The sequence below is a fragment of the Pezoporus occidentalis genome, unplaced genomic scaffold (genome assembly GCF_034315485.1).
Source record: "Pezoporus occidentalis ecotype Australia unplaced genomic scaffold, CSIRO_AGI_Poc_V1 ctg97, whole genome shotgun sequence".
Classification (NCBI taxonomy): domain Eukaryota; kingdom Metazoa; phylum Chordata; class Aves; order Psittaciformes; family Psittacidae; genus Pezoporus; species Pezoporus occidentalis.
The window spans coordinates 483537-506398 of NW_026916336.1; the positions used below are offsets into that span (position 1 = coordinate 483537).

At 49.3% G+C, this 22862-nt stretch overlaps 2 protein-coding genes across 2 annotated transcripts in view; one reads left to right on the forward strand and one right to left on the reverse strand.

The window, feature by feature from the left end:
- Window positions 1-394: 394 nt before the first annotated feature.
- On the forward strand, window positions 395-8490 carry SRPRB (SRP receptor subunit beta). Its single transcript, XM_062606524.1, has 7 exons — window positions 395-567; window positions 704-798; window positions 1649-1726; window positions 3454-3536; window positions 3978-4114; window positions 5207-5261; window positions 6129-8490. Exons 1-7 carry the CDS (start codon window positions 456-458, stop codon window positions 6343-6345), a joined length of 777 nt encoding a protein of 258 aa, XP_062462508.1. The 5' UTR covers window positions 395-455; the 3' UTR covers window positions 6346-8490.
- Window positions 8491-9252: 762 nt separating this feature from the next.
- SLCO2A1 (solute carrier organic anion transporter family member 2A1) overlaps window positions 9253-22862 on the reverse strand; it is a 28010-nt gene continuing 14400 nt past the window's right edge. The window contains exons 4-14 of the mRNA XM_062606519.1: window positions 19984-20199; window positions 17663-17761; window positions 15925-16058; window positions 14988-15069; window positions 13730-13894; window positions 12730-12919; window positions 11027-11186; window positions 10488-10657; window positions 10254-10318; window positions 9976-10096; window positions 9253-9857 (exon numbers count right to left, since the gene is read on the reverse strand). Of these exons, the coding sequence (XP_062462503.1) occupies window positions 9737-9857; window positions 9976-10096; window positions 10254-10318; window positions 10488-10657; window positions 11027-11186; window positions 12730-12919; window positions 13730-13894; window positions 14988-15069; window positions 15925-16058; window positions 17663-17761; window positions 19984-20199 (1523 nt within the window). The 3' untranslated portion in view covers window positions 9253-9736. The remainder of the gene's footprint in view (window positions 9858-9975; window positions 10097-10253; window positions 10319-10487; window positions 10658-11026; window positions 11187-12729; window positions 12920-13729; window positions 13895-14987; window positions 15070-15924; window positions 16059-17662; window positions 17762-19983; window positions 20200-22862) is intronic.

Consider the following 22862-nt stretch of genomic DNA (forward strand, 5'->3'; position numbering starts at 1 on the left):
TTCAGCCTCACCCACAGCGCGAGTCTCCAGCCCCTGCCGGTTTTGCTTGCTCTGAGCCTGAAACAGGGAGTCCGAAACAGGCAGCCCAAAACCACACCGAGTACCTAGATGTGACCAAGCGCCTCAAGGTGCTTAGAGTCCCAAACCAAATTTGAGGGGGCGATTCGCCTCCTGGACCTCCCCGCTCTCGCGATGTGACAGCTGCGCAGCGCCTTCCCGTGCATGAACCCTCGTTATGCTGTAAAGGCAACGCGCTCCCTGACTGCCAGGGCCAGCCCGACACGCAGAGCCCTGTGCCCGCTCCCAACCTTCCTCCCGCTCCCCCCCTCCTCCTCCTCCTCCTCTTCAGCACACCGTACCCCCACAGTTACACCTCCCATGCTCCCGCGCGCCCCCCGGCAGCCCTCGCGCGGGGCAGGAAGCGGAAGCGGGGCGGCCAAGGCGACGTGTGAGCCATGGCGGGGACGCTGGAGCCGCATCTGGAGGCGCTGCGGCGGGAGCTGCTGGCGCCCGACCCCACCGTGCTCTCCGTCCTCCTGGCGCTGATCGCCGTTATCGTCACACTCCGTGAGTGACGGACCCCGCGGCTCTGTGTATCCCCCTCCCCGCGCTGATCGCGCCCTGTGGGCCTGCCCGGGAGCGCCCGACTGAGGCGGCGGCGGTGCCCGCGGCGGGCTGAGGTGCTCTGTGCTCTCTCCTGCAGTGATCTGGAGGCTGGTGCAGGGCAGGAGGAGCAGCCGGAAGGCGGTGCTGCTGCTGGGCCTTTGCGACGCCGGGAAGACGCTGCTTTTCGCGAGGGTGAGCGGGGAATGGGGTGCTGGGAGCTGCCGCGGATGGAGCCCCAGGCGGGGAACTGCCCACCTGGAGGAGGCGGAGCTGAAAGACTGGGAGGCACAGTCTTCCTTCTGGGCTTAGCAGTCATAGATTGGTTTGGATTGGAAAGGACCTCAAGATCATGCAGTTCCAGCCCCCTGCCATGGGCAGGGACACCTTCCGCCAGACCATGTCACCCAAGGCTCTGTCCAGCCCAGTCTTGAGCACAGCCAGGAATGGAGCATTTGCCACTTCTTTGGACAACCTGTGCCACTGTTTCACCACTCTTGCAATAAAGAACTTCTTCCTTACACCTAACTTGAATTTCCTCTGTTTGAGTTTGAAACCATCACCCCTTATCCTGTGACTGCAGTCCCTGATGAGTCCCTGTCCAGTGTCCTTATAGGCCCCCTTCAGATACTGGAAGGCTGCTATGAGGTCTCCACACAGCCTTCTCTTCTGCATGGCTGACAGACCCAAATCTTAACAGCCTGTGTTCATATGGGAGTTTCTCCAGTCCCCTGATCATCCTCCTAGCCCTTCTCTGGGCTTACTTCAACAGCTCCATGTCCTCTTATGTTGAGGACACCAGAACTGTACACAATATACTTTATGTTTTTCTTTTAATGAGTGTTTTTTAGGAAAAAAAAAAAAAAACAAACCCAAACCTGAAACTGTTTCATGCATATAAATTGAAATGGATGTCTCAAGTCTTGAGATATCAATGGATATCTCAAGCCCCTTACAGGTCATTTCAGTTTCTGAGTGGATGGAATGCGGTGTCAGTGTTCCTCCAGCCTCCTTCTCCTGAAAATGACTTTTTTTTTCCCCACAGCTGTTGACAGGCAGATACCGGGATACCCAGACTTCGATAACCGACAGCTCTGCAGTTTACAGAGTCAGCAACGACAAGGTGAGCAGGCAGGTTTCTGGCTGTAACTTGTGAAGGGTTGCTGCAGCAACTGGTGTCTGTCTTTTTCTGGTCTCTGTGCTAAACCTGGCTTGATGGGTTTTGTGCTGCTCAGGCTTCCCAGCTCGAAATCAGTCTCAGGTTTGGTCTGAGTGTAGGATAGGGTTTTTCTGGGTGATCAGAACTGACAAGGCAGGAAAATACCAGGAGGTACTAGGGGCTCCTCAGCGCTGCAGGTGCTTTTTAATTTGCCAAATGGTGAAATTTAACTGAAAACCAGGTCTGTGTATCATGTTTTGAAAGGGGGGCAGTGTGTGGTGGGTTTTCCTGTAGAAGAGCAAAAGGAGCTACTTTTATAAGTGGAATGAAACACACAGCACTTTGGGGACAGTGTTGTGCTTTGGAGCAGAAGGGAGAGGCATGAGGGAGCATTGTTCTGTCATATTTGGTTGGTTTACTTGGCAGTAATTTCAGTTTCTCCCAAGAAAATCTGAAATTAAAAAGCAGGCTTAAAAAGAACCTTCCAGTTGAACTTCACGTGGTCTCAAAATTTCAGGTGATAGGCTGCTACAGACCTAATCAGTTTCAGTTTATGGCAGTTTCTTTCATTTCAGAAGTGTTTCTTGTGCTGGGTGCACATGTGGCAGTGAAAGCAGCAAGCTGGCAGCACGATATGTGCTGGGGAATTGAAGTAGAGGATGGTTTTGTGGCTTCTCTATGGCAATCTTCAGTAACAGTGTTGATAATAAGAGGCTAAAAATTTAGTGAAGGGAAGTACAGGGTAATTTTTGTGTCTCTAAGATTGAGCAGACGAGTATTTAGAGGGGGAGAGAAAGGGGAATGCTGCAAGGTGGACTCCTGCTTTTCGATTATTAGTATTTTTTAAATAGTAGACAAGGTTTCCATTACAGTCTGAGAGCAGTGGGTAGGTGGGCTCTTGGGTAGTGTTCTCTTCCCCTCTTGAGAACGATGAGCATCATCTTGAGAATAGTGACATGATCCTACTTGGCCCCATCTTGATCAGGAGTGTGAGAGAGGCATTTGTGCTCTTAAATGTCCTTGCTGTGGCTGACATGCTGTGGAAAGGGAACCATTTGCAGCTTTCAATTTAAACAATCTCTTGCAAGGGCATTTTTGTGTTATTCCCATTAAAGTTTTGTGTGTTTAGGTAGACTTGCAGTAGGGTAGGTGGTGTGCATGAACAGATAACTTGATTAAGAGGCTGTAAGATCAGTATTCTGTACTGGGGACTTGCAGGACAGGAGTTCATGATTTTGCTGCACAAAGATCTACATGCTGTCACTCCACGGATGGTGTAAATCTGCTGGTGTACTGATGAAGCTTTGGCACTTGCACTGCATGCATTATAGTTGTAGTGGGATTGAGCATTATCTTTTCTCTGCAGTCGTGCTCTGTCCTCTCAGGAACTGTGAATGGTTTGCTGGTATTGGTGCCGTCCTTACTGAGTCCTGGCTGTGAATGTTGTTCCTCAGCATCTTTTTTGCCTGTCAGAATTGGGCTGGCTGTGTGTGTATGTGAACCATACATGGGTTCATAACGGGAAGAGTTACATGCTTCTGCCTGGTATAGGGATTCACTCACCCACTGCTGCCTCAACACCAGGCTAACTGGAATCCACTAGCAGACTGGTTTTCCCCAGTCTGCGATCACTGGGGATGTAGGTGCCCCTAGATTAAGTGTTGTTAATGCCTTCTTGCTTTTGTCCTCAGAGTGCTAACGTCACCTTAATAGACCTTCCAGGCCATGAGAGTTTGCGGCTTCAGTTCTTGGAGAGATTCAAGGCTGCAGCCAGGTAACTTGGAGGAGATTGGCGGGGAAGGAGGGAGCAGGTAATGTTTTGGAAAGGGATGGAAAATGATGGTGCAGGATATGCTGTGAGCTGGACGGGATTCCCTCTGTGTGGTGGTGCCCTGAGGGACAGAGCTTTGTGATGGGGTAGCAAGGCTTAGTTATTGTTCTGCTTTCCCACTTACCTGTGTCTGTAGTGCATCAGGAGGCAGAGCAACTGCAGTGGGGAGTTTAGGGGATGTGGTATATTCCTGGGGCAGAGAGGAGAAGATTTTCTGCTGGGGCTGGACATGGGGTGCATTTCAAGACAGCACATGCTAACCTGCTCTTGACTTGGATGAGATCATGTGTGGAAACACATACCTTAGCTCAGGCTGGAGTACTTGTAGGGGAAGATGGTTGCAGAACTTCACACCCAGCACATGTTCTTCCCTCTTTCCTCCAGAGCCATCGTGTTTGTGGTGGATAGTGTGGCCTTTCAGCGGGAGGTGAAGGATGTGGCAGAGTTCCTGTACCAGGTCCTAGTTGATAGCACTGTGCTCAAAAATGCACCCGCGCTCCTGATCGCTTGCAATAAGCAAGGTATGTGTGCTGCCTTGTAGGCTGGACATTGAATTCAGGCCTTGAATTGAATGAACCTTAGGGGTTCGTGCCATAGATGCTGAATTTCTGAGGAGTTGGGATTTCAGCAAAATGAAGGCTGGAACTTAGTTTTAAACTTGGACTACTCAGTAGGAACGTTTCTACCAACCACTGGAAGAATTCGTAGGCCAGGTATATCTTAATAGCTTTGCAGAGAAGCATCACTTGGGAGAGCTGCAGCTTTTTAGATGAGCTGAAATAAGGCAGGTGGCTTTCTGCTTGTACAGAATTTACTGTCTTCCTGAATCAGCAGGCAGCTGAAAATGGGATTAATTTGCACATAATGAATTATTTATACACACTTCATATTTTCAGTGTTAAAATCATACAGCCATTTAGCTGGTGAGATCACATATTATTTTCTTTTGACTGGGCTATCAGGAACATCCAGTTACTGGAAAGAACTAGATTTTCAGATCCCTACGGCTTTTACAGTGGAGATGTGGATCCCTGTATAACAATCTGAAGCTTTTGGGCACTATCAGGTTTGGTTTTCTTGGTTATTTAATGCACTACTTCACAAGTTTCCTGAGGCCTTCATGGCTCCACACGCCATAGGTTAAAAAGTGCTGTGTTGAGGTCTGTAATGCCAGGACAGGTTAGAATGCTAGGCTTGTCGTTGTGATATCAAACCTCATCCTTTCTTTGAATCAACTTACTGTCCAGCAAGAATAAATTAATTCCCTGCATTGTATCAGGACTCTGTGTTGCTCCCATTCACATCTGCAAACCCAAGCTCTGGCATCCCTTATCCTAGTGCAGACACAGCCATTGTTCTGAAAGATTCTGAGATTCTAAAAGATTCTAACAGATTCTAAGAGAAGATAACATAAGATAATAGAAGAGATTCTAAGCGATTCTTATAGATTCTAAGAGATTCTAAGAGAAGAGAATGTAAGGTAATACAAGTCCTGGTAGCTCTTAGGACTGCACAGTGTAAGTGTGCCTTACTGTGCCTTTAGGAAGAGGTACCAGGTACTGATTCCACACATAAAACCAAAGAGCTGATTTCCTTTTCTTTTCTCTGTCTAGATGTCACAATGGCAAAATCAGCAAAACTTATTCAGCAGCAGCTGGAAAAAGAGCTGTAAGTATGAAACTGGATCTTAAACCATGTGATTCTTTCTGTTTCTTACCTCAGGGCCCAGTGAGCTCCCTTTTAAGCTGCATCTAACTTCATTGTAGAAAATGAGCAGTCTATTTTGTCTGTTTAGGCATAACCAGGATGAGAGAAGATTGCTTCTTGTTAAATCATGCAAAAAAAAGCAGTAGGCATAGACAGTGTATGGCCTCCTAAAAGCTGTGGGTTGGGGAAACAACATCCCAGTCCTTTCCTAAAAGCTGCCATACCTAATTCAGCAATACCTTCCTTGCCTCGGGCACTGTCCTCTCTCAGGTACAGCCAGAGTTGGCTTCCAGATGTCAGACTTTCTGTGAGTGGTGTGACGATCTCAGTAGCTCTGCTCAGCTGTACTGGCATGGGTTGGATTTTTTTTCAAGGCTGCTCTGACTCAAAAGGGCTTGGCATGCAAAGCAGAGAGCTGGGGAGAGAACCTCTAGTTTTCCTGTTGTAACAGGCATTGCAGGAGTCTGGGACCCCATATTGGTTCTGTATCCATCCTCTAGGAAGGACGTTAACCTGGGAAGAATGATATATGATCTATTGCTAATTTCAAGTTCTAAGAAGAAGTGGAAGGAGGAGAAAGTGGCTTATAGACTGTGCTATATTGTAAGCTGCCACTCTGCAGCTGTACTTTCTAGCAGGTACTTAAAAGAAGTGGCTACAGTGCCTGCCTCTGCCTGTGCCTCACAGGATAGAACCGTGAGACCATCTACCCTTGGTGTAACTGGTGTCCTGCTGACAGAGCTGGGTACAAAACACCTCAGCAGCCATGGTGTAGGTAATGTTTCCCTGGTCCACAGTTCTTGACACTTTTCCCTTCTCTGTCTGCAGCAACACTTTACGAGTGACCCGCTCTGCAGCTCCCACAAGTCTGGATGGTTCAGCCACTGGGGGCCCTTCCCAGCTGGGGAAGAAGGGCAAGGACTTCGACTTCTCGCAGCTACCCATGAAGGTGGAATTCGTGGAGTGCAGTGCTCGGGGCAGCAAGGGAGAGGAGGGAGATGCTGACTTTGAGGGTCTGGAGAAATGGCTGGCCAAGATCGCCTAAACGGAGAAGAGCAAGGCTGGAAGGGAGAGTCTTGGAGAGGCAAGACACTTGACCACTGAAAGGAAAAAGGGGTCCTGAAGGACTCAAATCTGGTCTTGCTTTAGAAAGAGGAAACTTAACTTGGAAATCAGCATTGTGGTAACTTCCTCTGCTGCTCAAGGGCTTGTGAGCAACATGACACAATTGCTGGTGTGATTTCCTCTGTCTCCATACCGCACCATTGTTTTTTTCTCCCCTCTTCCTTTGTCTTGTTCTGGGATGCTGACTGTCTGGGCTTCTGTGTTTCTTTAATCTTTCATTTGGTAGTTGCCAAGCAAATTAGGAAGGAGTGCATTGCCAAATGAGTTTTACAGATTGGAGTCTGCTTATTTTCTTCTTACTTGGTTTAGCATTGCGACCCTGCTGCCTCTTGGAACTGCCAATCACCTCCTGATTCGGAATTCCTTCCCCAGCCTCTCACTCCTTAGAAGCACTGTTCACATTGCCTGTGCTGTCCTGGCAAAGGCACAGACTCTCAGTTAGGCAATCATTGAGTATAAAATGGTGTTTTCCTCTGTGTCTCCTACCTTGCTGTTCTTCCAAAATGGTGCAGTTTCATTTCTGTGGGACTGGAGTGGCCTATCAGATACCCCAGTGAGGCTGGCAGCTCTGCCTTTGTCACTGTGCTCTGCCTGTGTCCAGCTGCGGTGTCATATCTTCAGGTGATTTCCACTGTTGGACAGTTCTTGGGAGTTTTTATTTAATGAGGGCTATGTCCTAAAAGCTTGTTTCACTCTGCTTCTCCTCCTATTACTTCAGACATGTATGCACACCCTCCAAGTGGCAGAGTTTATAATAAGGTCTTAGCTTGTAATCATGAGATGGGCAAGTTTTCACATTCATACCTACAGTATGTGTGAGATGTGGCATGACAGGCATTTGCTGTGCAGTCCCCTGCCTGTCTGCTGCTCCAGTGACTGTAGCAAGATCTTTTCTTGTGTGTAATTAGTCAGTAGTCACGGCAAAGAGAGGGAAAGTCAAGGAGCTGCTAGGGAGGTAGTGTGATTCTTTCTCCTGAGGAAGATGCTCAATAAAGAGGAGAAAGAAATGTTTTTCCCAGTTAATTTTCATTTGTCTCTGGTGTTTAAAACCAAAGTGGCTGCTGAGTGTGTGTGATCTCAATCTTGCAGGGAAGATTCATGGAATGCCTGTAGCTGTCTTGATGGCTCTGGAGGCTGCTTGGAGCATTGGAGGGCTCTCATTGAGCATGCTTCTGAACTGTCCAAGAGACATTTGCACTCCTACTTCCTATGTTTCCGTGAGGAACATTGACTATCCAAAGGGAGATCTTCCCACAGCAGTGGTGGTAGTCAGATGTGAGACAAGAGCCTGGTGCTGTTCATTCAATTTCCCCTTCTTGATCAGCCTTAAAACACAGTTGCCTTGCTCAGCAGCTTCACAGAGCTTTCTGCTCTGATGGGGTATCATTTCTGTGCTGCACCTATGTGAGGATGATTGCTCTCCACACTGTGAGGTCCTATGGCATTGACACATCCCCTTTGTTCTTGATGCATCCCCTTTTGTTTTAGGGTAGGAAAGAGTGGCTGGCTCCTGGTAGATTCTTTTTGTCCTTTGCAGGTTCCTCTGCTCTGTTTTGGTGGTCCCTTCATCACTCAACTGATCTATTGTGTTCATTTGCTTTCCGGGGAATTCTCTGCCTCACTGTAGCATTGCCAAGTGTTAGGAGTGTTTGGAAGAGCAAAGACAGTCTTCAGCAAAGACTTGTGCTTGTAACAAAGCATTTCTAGTCTTTTGAACCCAGTGACTCTTCTACTATCCTTGCAGGAGGTGGGGAGGGTTATATTTACAAACGGGTTATATTTACAAACTGTTGTATTTCCTGCAGCCAGAATATTGTTGGAACATGTCATGCTTTGAATTCCTTTAGCTGGAGATCCTTTTTAGACTGCCTGCTTTGAATTCATGATGCTGAAGTGACAGTATTGCTGTTTCTTTGAGTAGTTACTTTGCTTGCAAAGAAAGACCTTCATCCTTGAAAAGCAGAGGCCAAGCACCAGCCTCTGCTTGAGTGAAGTGGGAAGGTAGCATGAGGCTGTGGTTGCTTTTAAGTTATTAAAAATATTCCTTAAACTTTTTTGTTCTTAAGTGTTTGTTCTCAAGACTTGTTTTTGTCTGTATTTGCCTTGATTCTTCTCAGTTGTGTCAAATCTGCATGGATTGGGGCTTTCCTTCTGCTCAGCATTGATGATATTAGAGATCAACCTCCTGCTTGGTAGCCAGGTCTGTGTTATCAAAAAGCAGTGTGTTATCCACATGCAGAGCTTTAGGTTTGTTTTGTTTTGGGGTGTGTATTTAATCCTTAGTCGGAATGTTAGATAGTTGATCTGTGTGGTGTTGTCAGCGTGCTGGAGGGCAAGGATGGGCTCCAGAGGGACATTGACAGACTGGAGAGGTGGGACCATGTGAATCTCATGGAGTTCAACAAGGCCAAGTGCAAGGTCCTGCACCTGCGTCAGGGTAATCCCAAACGCAGACACAGGCTGGGTGGAGCAGCCGTGAGGAGAAAGACTTGGGGGTGTGGGTTGAGAAACTCCCCATGTCGCCTCTTGCCTGCAAATGGTGTAGGCAGGGTGCAGAGACCTGGGGGCTGGCACAGCCTGCCTGCTCTCTACAGCCCCTCATCACTTGTGGAGTTATGTGGAGGAACACATGCCGCATCTGCTATCGTTTCTTCACCTTGGCCAGTGAGGAATGCACTTAGCATCTGCCAGGATGTGACCAGCAGACACCCCCACCACTGGGGACAACTCTCAGGGTATGGGGGTGTGACCAGCAAAGCACCACAGTTGGAAAAGTGACCTTTATTTAGAAAAAAAAAATACAATAAAGAGCAACACCCCCCCCCCCCCCCCCCCGTAAACCCCTGGTGATAACTTCACATAACTTCACATGTGCACTGTCCACGTTGACCTCTGCGAGGGGTGTGGGCAGGGAGAGACACGGGGTAGACTCAGGGTTGGCAGTTGTCTCCCCTGCTCCCATCCCAGCCAGGAGGGCATTACCTGGCTGGAAAACATCACACCGGAGCAGGGACCGTCGCCCACAGCAGGCACTTCTCTGAGTATATAGAATGGGGCTGTGATCCAGTCCCCATCTGCCTCCTGTTCCAAAGTGATGGGCAAGGTGCAGCTGAAGAGCCTGGGAGAAGCTGGTCCCAGGATGGGGCTGGGATAGAGCACCCCTCACTGGGAGGATGGCCCTGTCACGGGCTGCAGGAGAGGAGCTCAGAGCTGCTAAGGTGAAGTTGCTCCCTTAGGAGGAAAAACAAACCCAAAAGAGACAAAGAAGTGGCAGTGGGTAATGGGAGGTGTAGAGTCAGTCCTCGGGTGGGTTACACCAGCCCTGCTGCCTTCTCCTGCACATTGTACTCCTTACTCCTCTTCACCTTCCAGCTGATGAGGGCCAGGAGGATAGTGCCCACCACCTTGTAGCCTATCTGCAAGCCCAGGTATCTGTTGGAAGAATAGCAGGGAGACACCATGTCTGGAGGTGGCACCTCCCAGCTGGCACCAGGCTGAGCTGGGGATCATCCCTGTGGCCATCCCTGCTGGGGACATGTGGCAGGGGTACCTGTTGCGGAGGAAGTCGTTGTTGTAGTAGGCACAGAACCGGCGCTGGGTGCACTGCTTCTGCCAGTAGATGCAGGAGGAGTCGATGAGGGCACCGAACATGGCCGGAGCTGGCAGCCAGGCTTTGGAGAAGAGAGGATGGAGTCAGGCTGCCCATGCTGCCCCTGCCTGTGTGCTTTGCTTGCTGTCACCAAGAGGGTTCAACACCTCCTGGGGCTCAAGCAAGCCTCTGAGCATGCTGCTGCCTTCCCCCAGCTTCCTTAGGCTACGGACACTCACCCAGCAGTCTCATTAGTAAGAACTGGACTCCAATGGCAAATGATTTCTCGTCCTGGTTCACCACCCTGGAGGAGAGAAGCCATGGGAGGTCAGAGCAGGCGGTGTATCTGCATTTAGTGAAGCATCTTTCTTTGCCTGTTGCATGTTAAAGAGGCCCCACTGATCGCAGCATGGGGAACCCATTACATCATGGGCTCCCCCCTGTGCCTTATGACTTCTCTGCCCATTGCTTACCTTAAAACCATCATGTAGAGGGGGTTGTGGGACAGGCAGGCTACCAGGGCAGCAAAGGAGATGAGGAATATGGCAGGAAGGAGCATGTGAGAGCAGCTGAGCGGACAGGAGCCTGTCTTGGCAGAGGACAGCCCACTCGCTGCAGGGATCAGGGAACAGTTCCTGTAGATCTGTTGGAAACATTTGGAAAAAAACCAAAACATAGAACTCCCAAAGCCAAGAGCAAGAGTTTTAGTGATGCACCAGACCCCATCACTTTGCAGAACACTGACAAGAGCGTCAGATCCAATTTTAAGGCATGGCCATGGGATCCTGCAATGGGGTGTGTCTCCATCCCTATTTCTCCAAGCAGAACCCCAAGGCATGACAGCAATTCTCTATCGTGCCTTCTCAAGACCACAGCTCCTCTGGTAGACCTCCCTGCCTACTAGACTTTACCCTGTTACTGCTTTAGTCAGGTTCCTACAGCATCGCTGCAGCTTCCACTGCCACCAGCGAGCAAGATGTGCTTGGCTTTGCAAACCACTTATTTTACTCACCACTTGTTTGGGAGTGGAGGAATAAGCGGTGCTGTTTGTGCAGCCAGCAAAGCAGGGGGAGATGTACTCCACATTGTTTTCTCCACACACTGGGTGAAAGATGTGCTCAGAGCAGTGGCACCCTGTTGGCGTCTTAACCTGCTGCTGGGAACTCAATGTACTGCCAAAAAAGAGGAGAAAAAGAAGATCATAAAAAAAATGAAGAAATAGGACGTAAAGGATGTAAAATCCCCCTCACTGGCTGACCAGGTTCCCTGATCCTATTTGCACTGGGACACTGCCAGCAGCAGGCTGGCCTTCTGCCAGGCCCTGATCCCCTGCAGGTACCTCTGCAAGTTTACATTGAACTTCTTAGCAGTAATTATGTTATGTCTGCAAACAAGCACTCACACACTTATTTCCCCCCTTCCCAGCTGAAAACCAAACATCCAGATGCCTGGAGAAATACATCTGGGCTCCATCCAGAACTGCACAAACAGATGTGCAAGCAGCCCCAGCTGGAAACACCATTCAGACAGAAACTGGAAGCGGGCTCATTTCCAAACAAGCCTGACAACAGCGTGAAAGTCAAGAGGGCAAACTGAATTATCTGTCCTGTCTTGCCTTACTAGCTAAGGGAACGCATCTGCTGGAGCAGCACAGTCTGTCTTCTACAGGAAGCTGGCATCAGGGACCTGCCCTTGGGCATGGAGGGATGGGGCAGAACTTATGTTAACCCATCCACGTAGTCCTCAGCTACCTGGCAATTTTTGCACTGCTGCCATTGCGGGGGGGAGGTTTCCAAAATAATACAAGGATCCAACCTCTTTTTCCATGCAATTGCCTTCTTGTTACTCCAGCAAAACCTATTCAGACTACTGCGTCCCAGAGGAACAAAGCACTGACACTGGTGGCAAGAGGTGAACACTGTAAGGCCAACATGCCTCCCAAAATTCATCATCTGCAGCACCTGATCTTGAGCTGAGGGTTCTCCTCGCATTTGAAGCCCTGCTCTCTCATGGAAAGCTTGGGATGCCAGTGCCTCAGGGTCTTCCATATACTCCTGAGTTCACGGGGCATGCCGTGCGGATCTCAGAGCACGTATGCATTTGCAGAGTGCTTTGCTTTCCTTCACCATGGCTATTTAAGTGTTTTTTAAGTGGGAGAAGCACATAGACTGCCCTGTTCCTTACCCCTCCAGCGTGCCTCTGGGACAGGAGGCTTATTGCTGGCAAAGGGAAACATCTGTACAAAATCCCCTTGCTGGCAGTGCATTGGGAAATGAGCGTGATGCACTTGGTGGAGTGGAGTCTAATTCTGGGGTGGAGCCTAAATGCAATATTTATCTTAAAAAAAGACATGGTAAGAGCCAAGTTTCCACCCTGGTGAGGAGAAAGGTGATGTCCAGCTGGAACAAAGGGAGTGCACGAGATGCCAATGCGGACATGAGCACTAATACTACTTATTTCTCCCTAGAAATACAGAGTGAAAAATAAACCTTGTTTGGTCAGTACAGAAAATCAGGAATAACTTTCCTCCCAGTCTTTTGGTGCTGTATAGCACTTAGATCTCCTCCAGGCAGTGCAATCGAGGAGCAAGCAGTAAGTAGCATGGTTATGTCTATTGCTTCTTCCCATCCACTGGCATGTATCCCACCCCATGGATAAACAGGTCAAGAGTCGGAGGAACAATGAGCTAAGAACAACTGAATCACCCGCAGTCACCTGAGGGGATAGATCCCATCGATGCGCCCTGTGGAGCAGCCCATGAAGAAAATGGGCAGGCAGATGAGGATGGAGAAGACAAGCACCACCACAGCAAACCGGGGAATGGCCCGGAGGGAGAAGGCAAAGCGCTTCATGATGATTCCTCCTAAAAGCATCCCGAGTGCTGCTGCTGGCAGGTTCACAGCTCCTGCCGAAGAACAAAGGCATTAGCTGAGGGTCCTGCCTGCCAAGCACCTCTCTGTGGGCAGTGGATGGCAGTAGAGGCTTTGTGGACATCGTGGTGGTTGGGAGAACCCGCAGACCCACCTTTACCCACAACAGACCAAACCCCAAGGCGGCTGGCACCGCCAGAAACCTCAGCCTCAGGAACTTGGCTAATCAAGCTGGGCGCATAATCGCTTGCTCTTGCAACATCAATACCTAAAGGGGGCCTACAAGAAGTCTGGAGAGAGACTTTTACAAAGGCCTGTCGTGACAGGACAAGGGGGAATGGCTGTAAACTGAAAGAGGAGAGATTCAGGTTAGATATGAGGAAGAAGCTTTTCCCTATGAGGGTGCTGAGGCACTGGCACAGGATGCCCAGAGAAGCTGTGGCTGCCCCATCCCTGGCAGTGTTCAAGGCCAGGTTGGACGGGGCTTGGAGCAACCTGGTCTAGTGGAAGGTGTCTCTGCCCATGGCAGGGGGTTGGAACTGGATGAGCTTTAAGGTCCCTTCAACCCAAACCAGTCTGGGATTCTACAGGCTTTTAAGCATCTGAGTGATCCAGAGCTGCTTCACCATGTGAACTACAACTGTAGAGAGTCTTTGAGAGCTGCAAGATAGCCTGGCCTGCTGCAGACACATCAGGAAAGTCATCAACCACCTTGAGGTGATCCCTAGGTCTCATCTGAGAATGAGTTTCCAGTGACTTCCTCCTGCAGGGTTTGGAAAGCCTGGGGAATACGGGGAGGTGGCTCACTGCTGATGGGTGTCCTCTACCATGCAGCAGCTGCTCACCAATGAGGAAGTTGGCGTACGAGGAGGAGGCACCGTACTGCTTCTCCAGGAACTTGTTGAGGAAGGTGGCCAGACCTGCGATGACCGAGGAGAAGCTGCACTGCGCCAGCACCAGCAGGATGAAGAGGGGATTGAGGAGCAGCCTGAAAAAGATCTTTGGGAATCCTACAGGGAATCAGGAGGTAAAATGTATTTCAGCCATATGATCCTCACATCAGCCATTCATACTGTGAAAAAACCCACACCCTTAGACTGTTCCCAGTGAGCTCATGGGGATGAATTTAGACAAGGGATGTCTAAGGCCATCCTAATGTGGCCCAGAGTATGGCCAAAGTGCCCTGAGAAGCGAGGTGGAAAATAGCTCTGCCAGCTGCCTTCCTCCCATGCTTTCCAAATGCACAAGCATCTGGAGCACTTAGCAGCCACAGTGCCCTTGTTTGTCTGGAGCAGGGCCCATACCCTCAGGTGGTTCAAACAGAGAAAGCCTCAAGGGTTTTGGCACAGCTCTGCTGGCTGTGTAAGGGCAGGGTCTGGCTCCTGCTGCTGCTGCCGAACAGCGTGTTTTCCTGGTGGGACATCATGTCCCCCTGCCCTTTCAGCAGAGGCGGGCTGACTCCAGGCTCCCCAGGAGCAGTTCTGTTTATTTGGTCTCTAATTAGCCTTCCCCTCCTAGCAAAGACGGGATCGTCTTTGTTCATCAAAGCCCAATGAGGCAGAGGGAGCTGACAGCTCCAGGATATGACTTCGTGGATGGAGAGGGAAGGAGGGAGGGGCTTTAGCTGGAAAGAAACCATCATGGAGCTAAAAAAAGTCATTAAACTGGTCTCATTAGTGACATCCCTATGCAAGCCTGTTCCAGCTATGCATAAACAAACCAGTGTAAGCTGCAGTGCAATGACCTTCCCAAAGCAGCAGCTGGTGGTGCCAGCAGTCCCATGTCCTCTCCTGGAGCTGTGGGTTAAACCTAGTGTTTTCATGCCATTTTAAGAGCCTCAAACCAATTTTCAGGAATAATTCAGGCCCCACTGTCTTATGGCAAGAGGGAGGCTGTGTCCATCTTCCCATAGTCCTTAGGGAAGGGAATCATACAGCCCTCCTGGCACCAGAGCTGGCCCTGGTATCTCCACAGGACATGATGGATGGGCTCAGGGGCCCCTAAGAAGCACCCTCAGCTTGAAAACAACAGTGTGGTGATCTCCACCCACCCAGCATGGCCTGAGGCCCTGTTCACCCTCGCCTTTATGAGCCAGTCCTTTACTTTTTATGAACTCTAGCAGGGAGGTTTCTTCTGCCATCCCCTTCTCCATCTTCCTGAGCATGCCGGCCTCCATGTTCGAGTCCTGGGGAGGGAGCAAAGAGCAGCAACCCATGGTGAGAAGACATGCATGGGTGGCACCATCCTGGCACGCAGCAAGGCTCAAGAGGAGCAGGGTCTGTCCCAGATGCATTTGACCCCCATTAGACCAAAGGGGTGAATTAGCTCAAAAATCACTGCAGCTCCTGAGCAGAGCTGAAAGGCAAAAGCTCGTCCTGATCCAAGACGTTTTAAGGACTTGAAAAGCTTTTCTCTCCTTAACCCTGATGAGATAGCTGCAAAAAGTCTAAAAATGAAGGCTGGACACAGGTCAGCTCAAGCCTGGAAAGTCGTCTACCTATAGTCATGAAATATTTTGGCTTTGATTTTGACCTTTAAAGAACTGATGATTAAACAATTTCAAAACAGAACAATTTTGAAACTGAACCAGTGGGACTTGGCTTTGAAAACACTGAAATGAAACATTTTAATAATTTTGCATCTTTTAAAATGTGGTTTAATGGGAAATTTGTCCTTTTTCTGCAATTTGTTCCTAAAGGAAAACCCCGTTTGTCACACACACACGCCAGTTCTCCACCCAGCTTTAACCCAGTGCTGCTCCCATGTATGCCGCACTTCAGGATGCTCTGCTCTGAGCAGGGACTGTCACTGATGATGATGCTGGCATCAGGGGTGTGTGGCCTTGCCAGGGGTGTTGCAGTGGATACAGCCATCACCAGCAGAACCAGACTTTTCCCTTGTGAGAATTTGTAACCACATCTGAGAAGGACTGAATGCTTCCTTTTCTCCCTCCCACCCCTCTCCTCTGGGGACAGGTATTCTGTCCATGGGCACAGCCCAGCCATCAAGATGTTCTGACCCTCTGGAGATGAGGTCTCACCTGTCCTTTCAGCATGTACCGAGGGAAAAAGAAATAAGGGATGGATGTGAGCACCAAGCAGCCTGAGGAGATCAGCAGCCCCAGCCACCAGGCTCCAATCCACCGCTGATCCCCTGGTGTCAGGGCCACAGTAGCTGCAAGACATAAGGACCTACCATAAGACTTTTGCTCCTGAACATCTAACGATGAAAGGGGCAAACATCCATACGCATATGGACTGGTGGGGCACAGAGACCATGTGGGCACAGTCCAAGGGTCTGTCCAGTGGCAAGGAAGAGCAAATGGATGGAGGTTGGAGCTCCCATCAGTGTTGGTAGCAAGCCCAGCCTTGGTTGCATTTTGCCACCTTCCCCCTGGCTAGGATCCTTCACCACCACCCCCCCATCTGAACCGTGCTGAGCCTCCTGGATGACTGTAGGATGGATTTAGTCAGCACTGCCATATGCTCATGGCACATGCTCAACTCTTGCCCATTGAGCCAGCCAGCAAGGCGACGACTATGGGAGCCTGATTCCATCCTCTTCTGCCTGGGGCCTATGGTAGGTTTCGACCATGCTGCCTGCCAGGGATGCTGAGCTGAGACAGTGGCCGGGAAAGGGCACAGCTACATTCCTGGAACAAACTGCGCTCCCATTGTTCCAGGCTTGGTCACTCTCTGCTTGCAGAGACCAAGGGAAAGACCCATGCCGGCAGAAGAGTGCTGTTAATGAGCCTGGTTTCCGAGTGGATGAAACTCTAGGCGCCTTCTCCGGAAAAAGGAGGAGAAGGTGAGAGCCACTCCGTCTCCAGTGCAGACATCCTTCAGCTGGGCCAAGCGATGCTCACGGGAGCTTGATGGATTGCTTGGCTTGGCATGGGGACTGCATCGCCCCATCGTCAGGACGTTAAGGCTGGGAAAGGAACCAGCAGCAGCCTCCGGGTGGGAGCCCTGTGCCAGGGTGCGGCAGGAGAGGAGCCCACACCCCACTGAAACAATCGCTCCACTTCCCCAAACAGGACCACTCCACTCTGCAGCTTGGACGTCATCATGGAGCGACCAGGCAGAGGCTGCTAAATCTGTCTGCCGCTGCAGGGAGCAAGCCAAGGCTTTTTGCTGTTTCCTGCCCCAGGTTCATTTATTATTCTTATCAGGCAGCGGACAAAAATGTCAGGCGAGCTCTGATCTCTCTAAGGAAACACAGGAAAAAGCCCTGTTAATGATGGAGCTGGGGAGAATTCTTTAGTGATTAAGTTACCAGAAATAATAAGCACGCACCACAGATGAAGAAAATAAGCCTTGTGGTGGGGTTGGCTTGATCCCTCTCTTTGCAGATACCAGTGGGGAGGAGGAGAAGTAGACTCGAGCCTTCCTGTGCACCCACAGGGCAGTGGTTGCCCTGTGATTGCCTTCTCCATCCTTGAATGCTTCAGATGTCCCTACTCTTCTCCACCACCATGTTGGAGTAGTGTGATACTTCCTCAGCATGGTGGCAGTAGGTAGACCTCAGCAATGCTCACCAGTGTTTCAGTTCAGCCCCATGAGTAGGACACTGAAATGTCCCTACCACAGGGCTCTGCTTCAGGACCATCTGTAGCCTTCCTCATGGGGAGATGGAGTGGAGAAATGTATGAGAGCTCTTTCCAGGGGAGCCATTTCAGGGCTCATGGGACTGGTGGCTGAAGCTATCTCTCAGAGTGGCCTTCTGCCTCACAGAGGACTTTTAGGAGGGCAGTCGCTCCTTGAGAAATAAATACTTACCAATGTCAACTCTCCCAATATCCACAAAGAGCCGCAGCACCACAGATCCCAGCAAGTATCCAAAAGCAGGGCCAAACACAGCAATTGCAAAGAGAATGGCTGAAAAGAGGGAGCAGAGCCAGTGTGAGAAGGGAACAGTAACTTCCGTGTGTTTTTTGTCTTCCCATGCGAGGCATGAATGGTGTTACAATATGGAGAGGAGAGAAACCCATCTTTTATCAAGCAACAGATGATGGGAAGATTCCCATTGCTCAGATACTAAACATGGTGTTTATCCAAAAGGATTAGGAGGAGGGCAGGCAGCTGCCTGCAGAAGTCCCTCTGCTCTGCTGTAATCAAGGCTTTGCTGATGTGCTAGAAGCTGTCAGCTACACCATGAATATCCATGATTCACTGTGACAAAAGGGGAGCCACAGAGAGAGGCAGGATGCTTGCATCCTGGGCTCCAGCAGGTAACAGAGACCTTTATCTCCTACAGGAGTCCAAGGAAACAAAGCCTTCTCAGTCCTTAGATCCAAGCAAAGACTCTTGGTGCAAACTTCAGGGGAGGTGGAACATGCTGAGAGCAAGAAGGGTGGCAGATCCACCTTGGTTCAGCTGAACTATCCCTTTCAAAAAACAGATGACATGGACCTAACTTGTGAGGTCAAAATATTTCCTTTTGACTTCTTTGGAATGAAAGGATTTAAGATCCCTCCCTGAAAGAAACTCTCTGCACAATCTTCTTATGATCAAAGAGAGATAGTTTGCTTGAACTTCACTGACTATTCCTGTGCACTTTGGTGGTCAGGAGCCTTTGAGCATACTGGGTATGAAAGCACCTGATCCCATTGCTGTGCCCCAGCTGTGCACCTGTTTAAAAAGCTTTCTTATTTTTCCCCCCAGTTGGGAAGGCAGTGCTTTTGTTTCTACAACATAAATTGATGTATTGAAAGGCAGGGTCACGAGAGAAGGAGTATTTAGCCTCATACATAGGCAGTAGTGTTCCCTTTCATAGGAAGATGTTAAGACCTAAACCAAAACAAGACTGACACAATTCAGACTCAGTAGCCATATCACCTGACACTGACATTCCCAGAGCCCCAGCTGTGGAATATGTGCATAAATATATATAAAATATATTTTTATATATTTGGAATCATAGAATCATATATATTCATATATATGTATATTTAAATCTATATTTTGTAATTTATATTTATATATTTACATACAATATATATATTTATATATAATATTCTATATTACAAAGAACAAACCAGTTCCATTTTCCTTCGTCTTCAGGACCTGCAGGTTTGGGATTCCAAAGTGTGCTCAGAGGTCCTGGGAACAGAGACCACTCATTGCAGAGGGAAGACAAGGATGCTCTGTCCCTCCTTTTGCCAGCCCAGACTACTATATTTGAGCTGAGAGGAGCGAGTACTACCCACATGGAAGGCCTTCTGTAGAGCTCTTAGGTGGAGCAGCAGCCTTTTCCAGCACGAGCCTGGAGCACAGCACGCCTGGGTGGGTCTGGAGACCCTGCCAAGCACTTCAGTGCTTGTCCAAAACCTGTCCTTGGGAGTCCAGTTCCAAGGGCTTTCCTTCTCCTTTAGTGCTTACCTTATTTTGGAACATCTGCTTTCGATTCCTAAATCACTCTGATGCCTTTGGCTGCTTTAAGGACACTGTTTGGCATCAGGAGGAATTGGGGTTTTAAATAACTGATGGACTGAGCTCAAAACTCACATAGGCAGGCCAGCACCAGATGGGTTTTGCCATTCACAGGGAAAAAAGAGCAATTTAACATGGAAGCCAGCACACATCTGCAGTCAGGAAGTCCTCCTGAGGCTGGGAGTCTCCATAGGCAGGCACTGATCCCATGGCAAAAATGTCAATTTTGAAGCCTTGATGCAAAAGCTGGGTTAATTGGCCTCTGCAGGCTGTCATATCTCTGCTTAAACCATGATCAACTGATGCTCAGTAAGAGCAGGAGATGGCCTCTAAGGAGGTTTCCCTTCTACTCTTTACCCCTATGGATGACATGAGTTCTCGCAGACACAACATAAAAGCCGCAGCGCATCCATCTCATCTCCTTGCCCTGATTCTTCAGCTTCCTAATAGCCACACCACAAATACAACCCTACAGAAAACAGCTGACTATGAAAGGGAGGGGGACACAACCCAGCCTTTTGATGGGGAGGATCTCATCTGAGTCCCACTGGCTGCTCAGCCCTTGTCTGCAGGTTCCTCTCCAGAAAAGCATTCCTACCTGTCATCTGTACATCTCACCTTTAAGGTCCAGTGGAAACAAAACAATATACAGCAATGGTCTCACTTACCAACGTACAGTGGGGAGTTGTTTGCTTCTGCAAAGTCGTCTACATAGGATATCCCAAAGGGCTGGATGGGGACTGTCCCGATTCCAGCCAGCAGCTGTGCAATGACCATCATTGCCCATATGCTGCTGGCCTCCTTCTGGGGATCCTGGGTGGTGTTCGGGCACACAAACTTATTCTCTGCATAGCAGAGTTCAGCTTGGACCTGGCTTTTGTTACCTGAAAGGGAGAAGAGTGAGCATTATAATCCTGAGCACATCCCCTGCCTCCTCCCACAATAAATCCCTTAAACACTGGGGGATCTCCCAGAGCTGCTGAGTCGGAACACACTGATGGATTCCAGATGGGTTGCTCATTTTATTTAGCAGTTCTTACCACTTTTCCCTTCCTTTGTGAAGGTATCAAGGCCAGTGGGAAAGCCTAAATATTCACGGATGAAAAAAAACTGGTTTTCATGCAAAAAGAAAGCATTATGGAGCAAACAGAGTAAGTCCTGGACTTTTGATGCTATCTCTTGCCACTCTGACTTTTCTCTTTTTCTCTTTATTATTTGTAATTAGCTCATCATTCCTATCACATTTTTCTTATTAAGGTAATAACTGTGGATTTTCTATGCTTCTGAGCAAACAGACACAAATTTTTCAGGTGATGGGTGGTTTCCATTGGCATAGTGCAGGAGCACATTCCTAATAGCAGGTCACCACAAAAATCCCTATGTGAGTCCATTCCAAGCTGCATTGCCTAAAGGGTTCACATTGCCCATCAGAAGTAGCCTCATTTTCTAATAAGGATTATACTGCAGCCAAAGCAAGAGCCACAGAAGCCTCACACCAGGTTGCGTGCTGTACAGTGGGGCTGCTCTTTGTTTAGTGAGGACAAACCTAATAACCCATGGCTGATTTTGGTCTTTGGTCCCTAGTGGTACCTGGGCAGGAACAGAAAGGGATGTTACCTGGGGCAACCTGGCTGCCCCGAGCAGGACACCTTGCCCGTGAATCTCCATTCAGCAGCCCACCTCCTTCCAAAGCAAGGGCCTCACATCTTCATACTGTCCAGACATGTCAGCCTGCTCAAGGCTTCCATCCAAACTCTAACCACAACTGGAATATCTTCATGGGCTGTAAATACTGGGCCAAGACACCTATGGCTTCAGGCAGGGAGCAGGATGATACCTGCTCCTTTGACTTGTTTCCTTTGTGCTAAGAGAAGCCCTTGTCCTGAATCCTGACCAGTTTCTACCCCTGCAAATAAATGTAAGTTGTCAGAAAACTTGGCTTCTGATGCATGATCCACTCTCCAAACTGGCTGATTTGGAAAACATGGAGATTTATGAGGCTGTGTAGCAGAGAGGTGGCTGCAAGCCAGCACAGAGCTGGTCTGCATATTCCTGTGTAAGCCCTGGCACACTCTCAGCCCCACGCTGGGCCATCATTTTTAATAACATTTACATGGGGTCTGGGCTTGCACATCAGCCATGGCGGCACCAGATTTCCCTGAGCTGATGGGGGAGAGCAAAGCCAGAGGATCTCTAACCCTTTGGTGGGAGCAGAAGTTGTCAGGCACCTGTGAACCTGTCCTCACTGCAACTGGGGTTTGCATTCTGTTGAGGTGCATCAAGGTCAGGACCTAACTAAAGGCAGCAACTAGCCTAAGGCCATGCAGCAGCTTCCTGGCTCAGCCAAGGCTCCCTGAGCCCAGGGTATCAAGCTAGGATGCAGTGCATGAGGCTCAAAAGGAGGAGAAAGCATCTTCTAACTCAGAAGTGGAAGGCTTTCCCTGCTGCCACTGCTGCGACCACTGCCGTTCCCCTCAGTGGCACAGGTATGGGGGGAACAACTTGGTGCAGAGCCAGTATGTTTTAGGGTTTTCAGAGGTGGCAATCCCCAAGGAGGCTAAGGCTCCTGAGGCATTAGGAGCCTGAGGCATTGGCATCCTGAGGATTTAGGGGCTGATGTTGCTTTGGGAAGTCCAAAGCCAGCCTTGTGGCACGTGATGTAGGCTCTGCTGCGTATTGCATGCTGCACAGAAAATGAGCTGCTGTCATACACACTGGTTTGTTCGCAAAGTCTGCCCAGTTACACCGGTAAAAATCTTCTTAGGACAGATCATAACGCTTACTGGCTAGACAGAACAGGCCCTGGGGACAGGAGATCTTAATTCTGCTCTATCACCCACATACTGCTCAGCAGCCCAGAGACGACCTCACTTCTCATACTGCAGCACCTCTGTGACTGATCTGCAGTGCCACAGCTGTTAACTTCTTGAGCTATCCAAATGAGACCCATATGGCAAGAACTGTTTGGGTATGAATCCAGCTCAGCATTCAGAAAAGCACAAAGCCTCAGTAGCAAGGTACTACAGAGCCTCTGAGTCCCTTCAGGAAATGGAACAGTGCCCCAGAAGAAGCAGAAGTGAAATTATTTGTCCACAGTCACACAGGGCATCAGCAGCAGAACCAGCATCTCCTGCATCCCCAGGCTTCAGGGTATCCCAAAGTCGCTGCCCCATCAGCAGCACTCTCTACTCACAGTTGTTTTCACACTCTCTCCCTGGCTGTTATTTTTTGATAGTTAAATGACATTTCATCATTAATAACAGTGCTGTTATCATGCCCCTTCCCTGGCAGGGCTCAAGGCCAGGTTGGATGGAGCTTTGAGCAGCCTGGAGAGGAGATCTTGCCTGCTGAACTTGAAACACAGACTGCTCCCTCTGGAGGCCTCCGGGAGCCTCTACGGGGAATTTAAGTACGTTACCATGAGTACAGCCCTCCTCACCTGAAACAACGGCTGGAACACGTGCCCAGAAGAGGCAGAAGGGATCCCGAAAGCAGTTACTGCATTCAGAAGGAGTTGCAAAGCTATGCTGAAGTCAGGCATGAAATA

What these genes read in the sequence shown, in the direction of transcription:
- SRPRB (XM_062606524.1), top strand. Translation starts at nt 456, where the DNA reads ATGGCGGGGACGCTGGAGCCGCATCTGGAGGCGCTGCGGCGGGAGCTG. An exon ending in AGACGCTGCTTTTCGCGAGG is followed by an intron (nt 799 to 1,648) that starts GTGAGCGGGGAA and finishes TTTTCCCCACAG; the next exon opens with CTGTTGACAGGCAGATACCG. An exon ending in ACAGAGTCAGCAACGACAAG is followed by an intron (nt 1,727 to 3,453) that starts GTGAGCAGGCAG and finishes TTTTGTCCTCAG; the next exon opens with AGTGCTAACGTCACCTTAAT.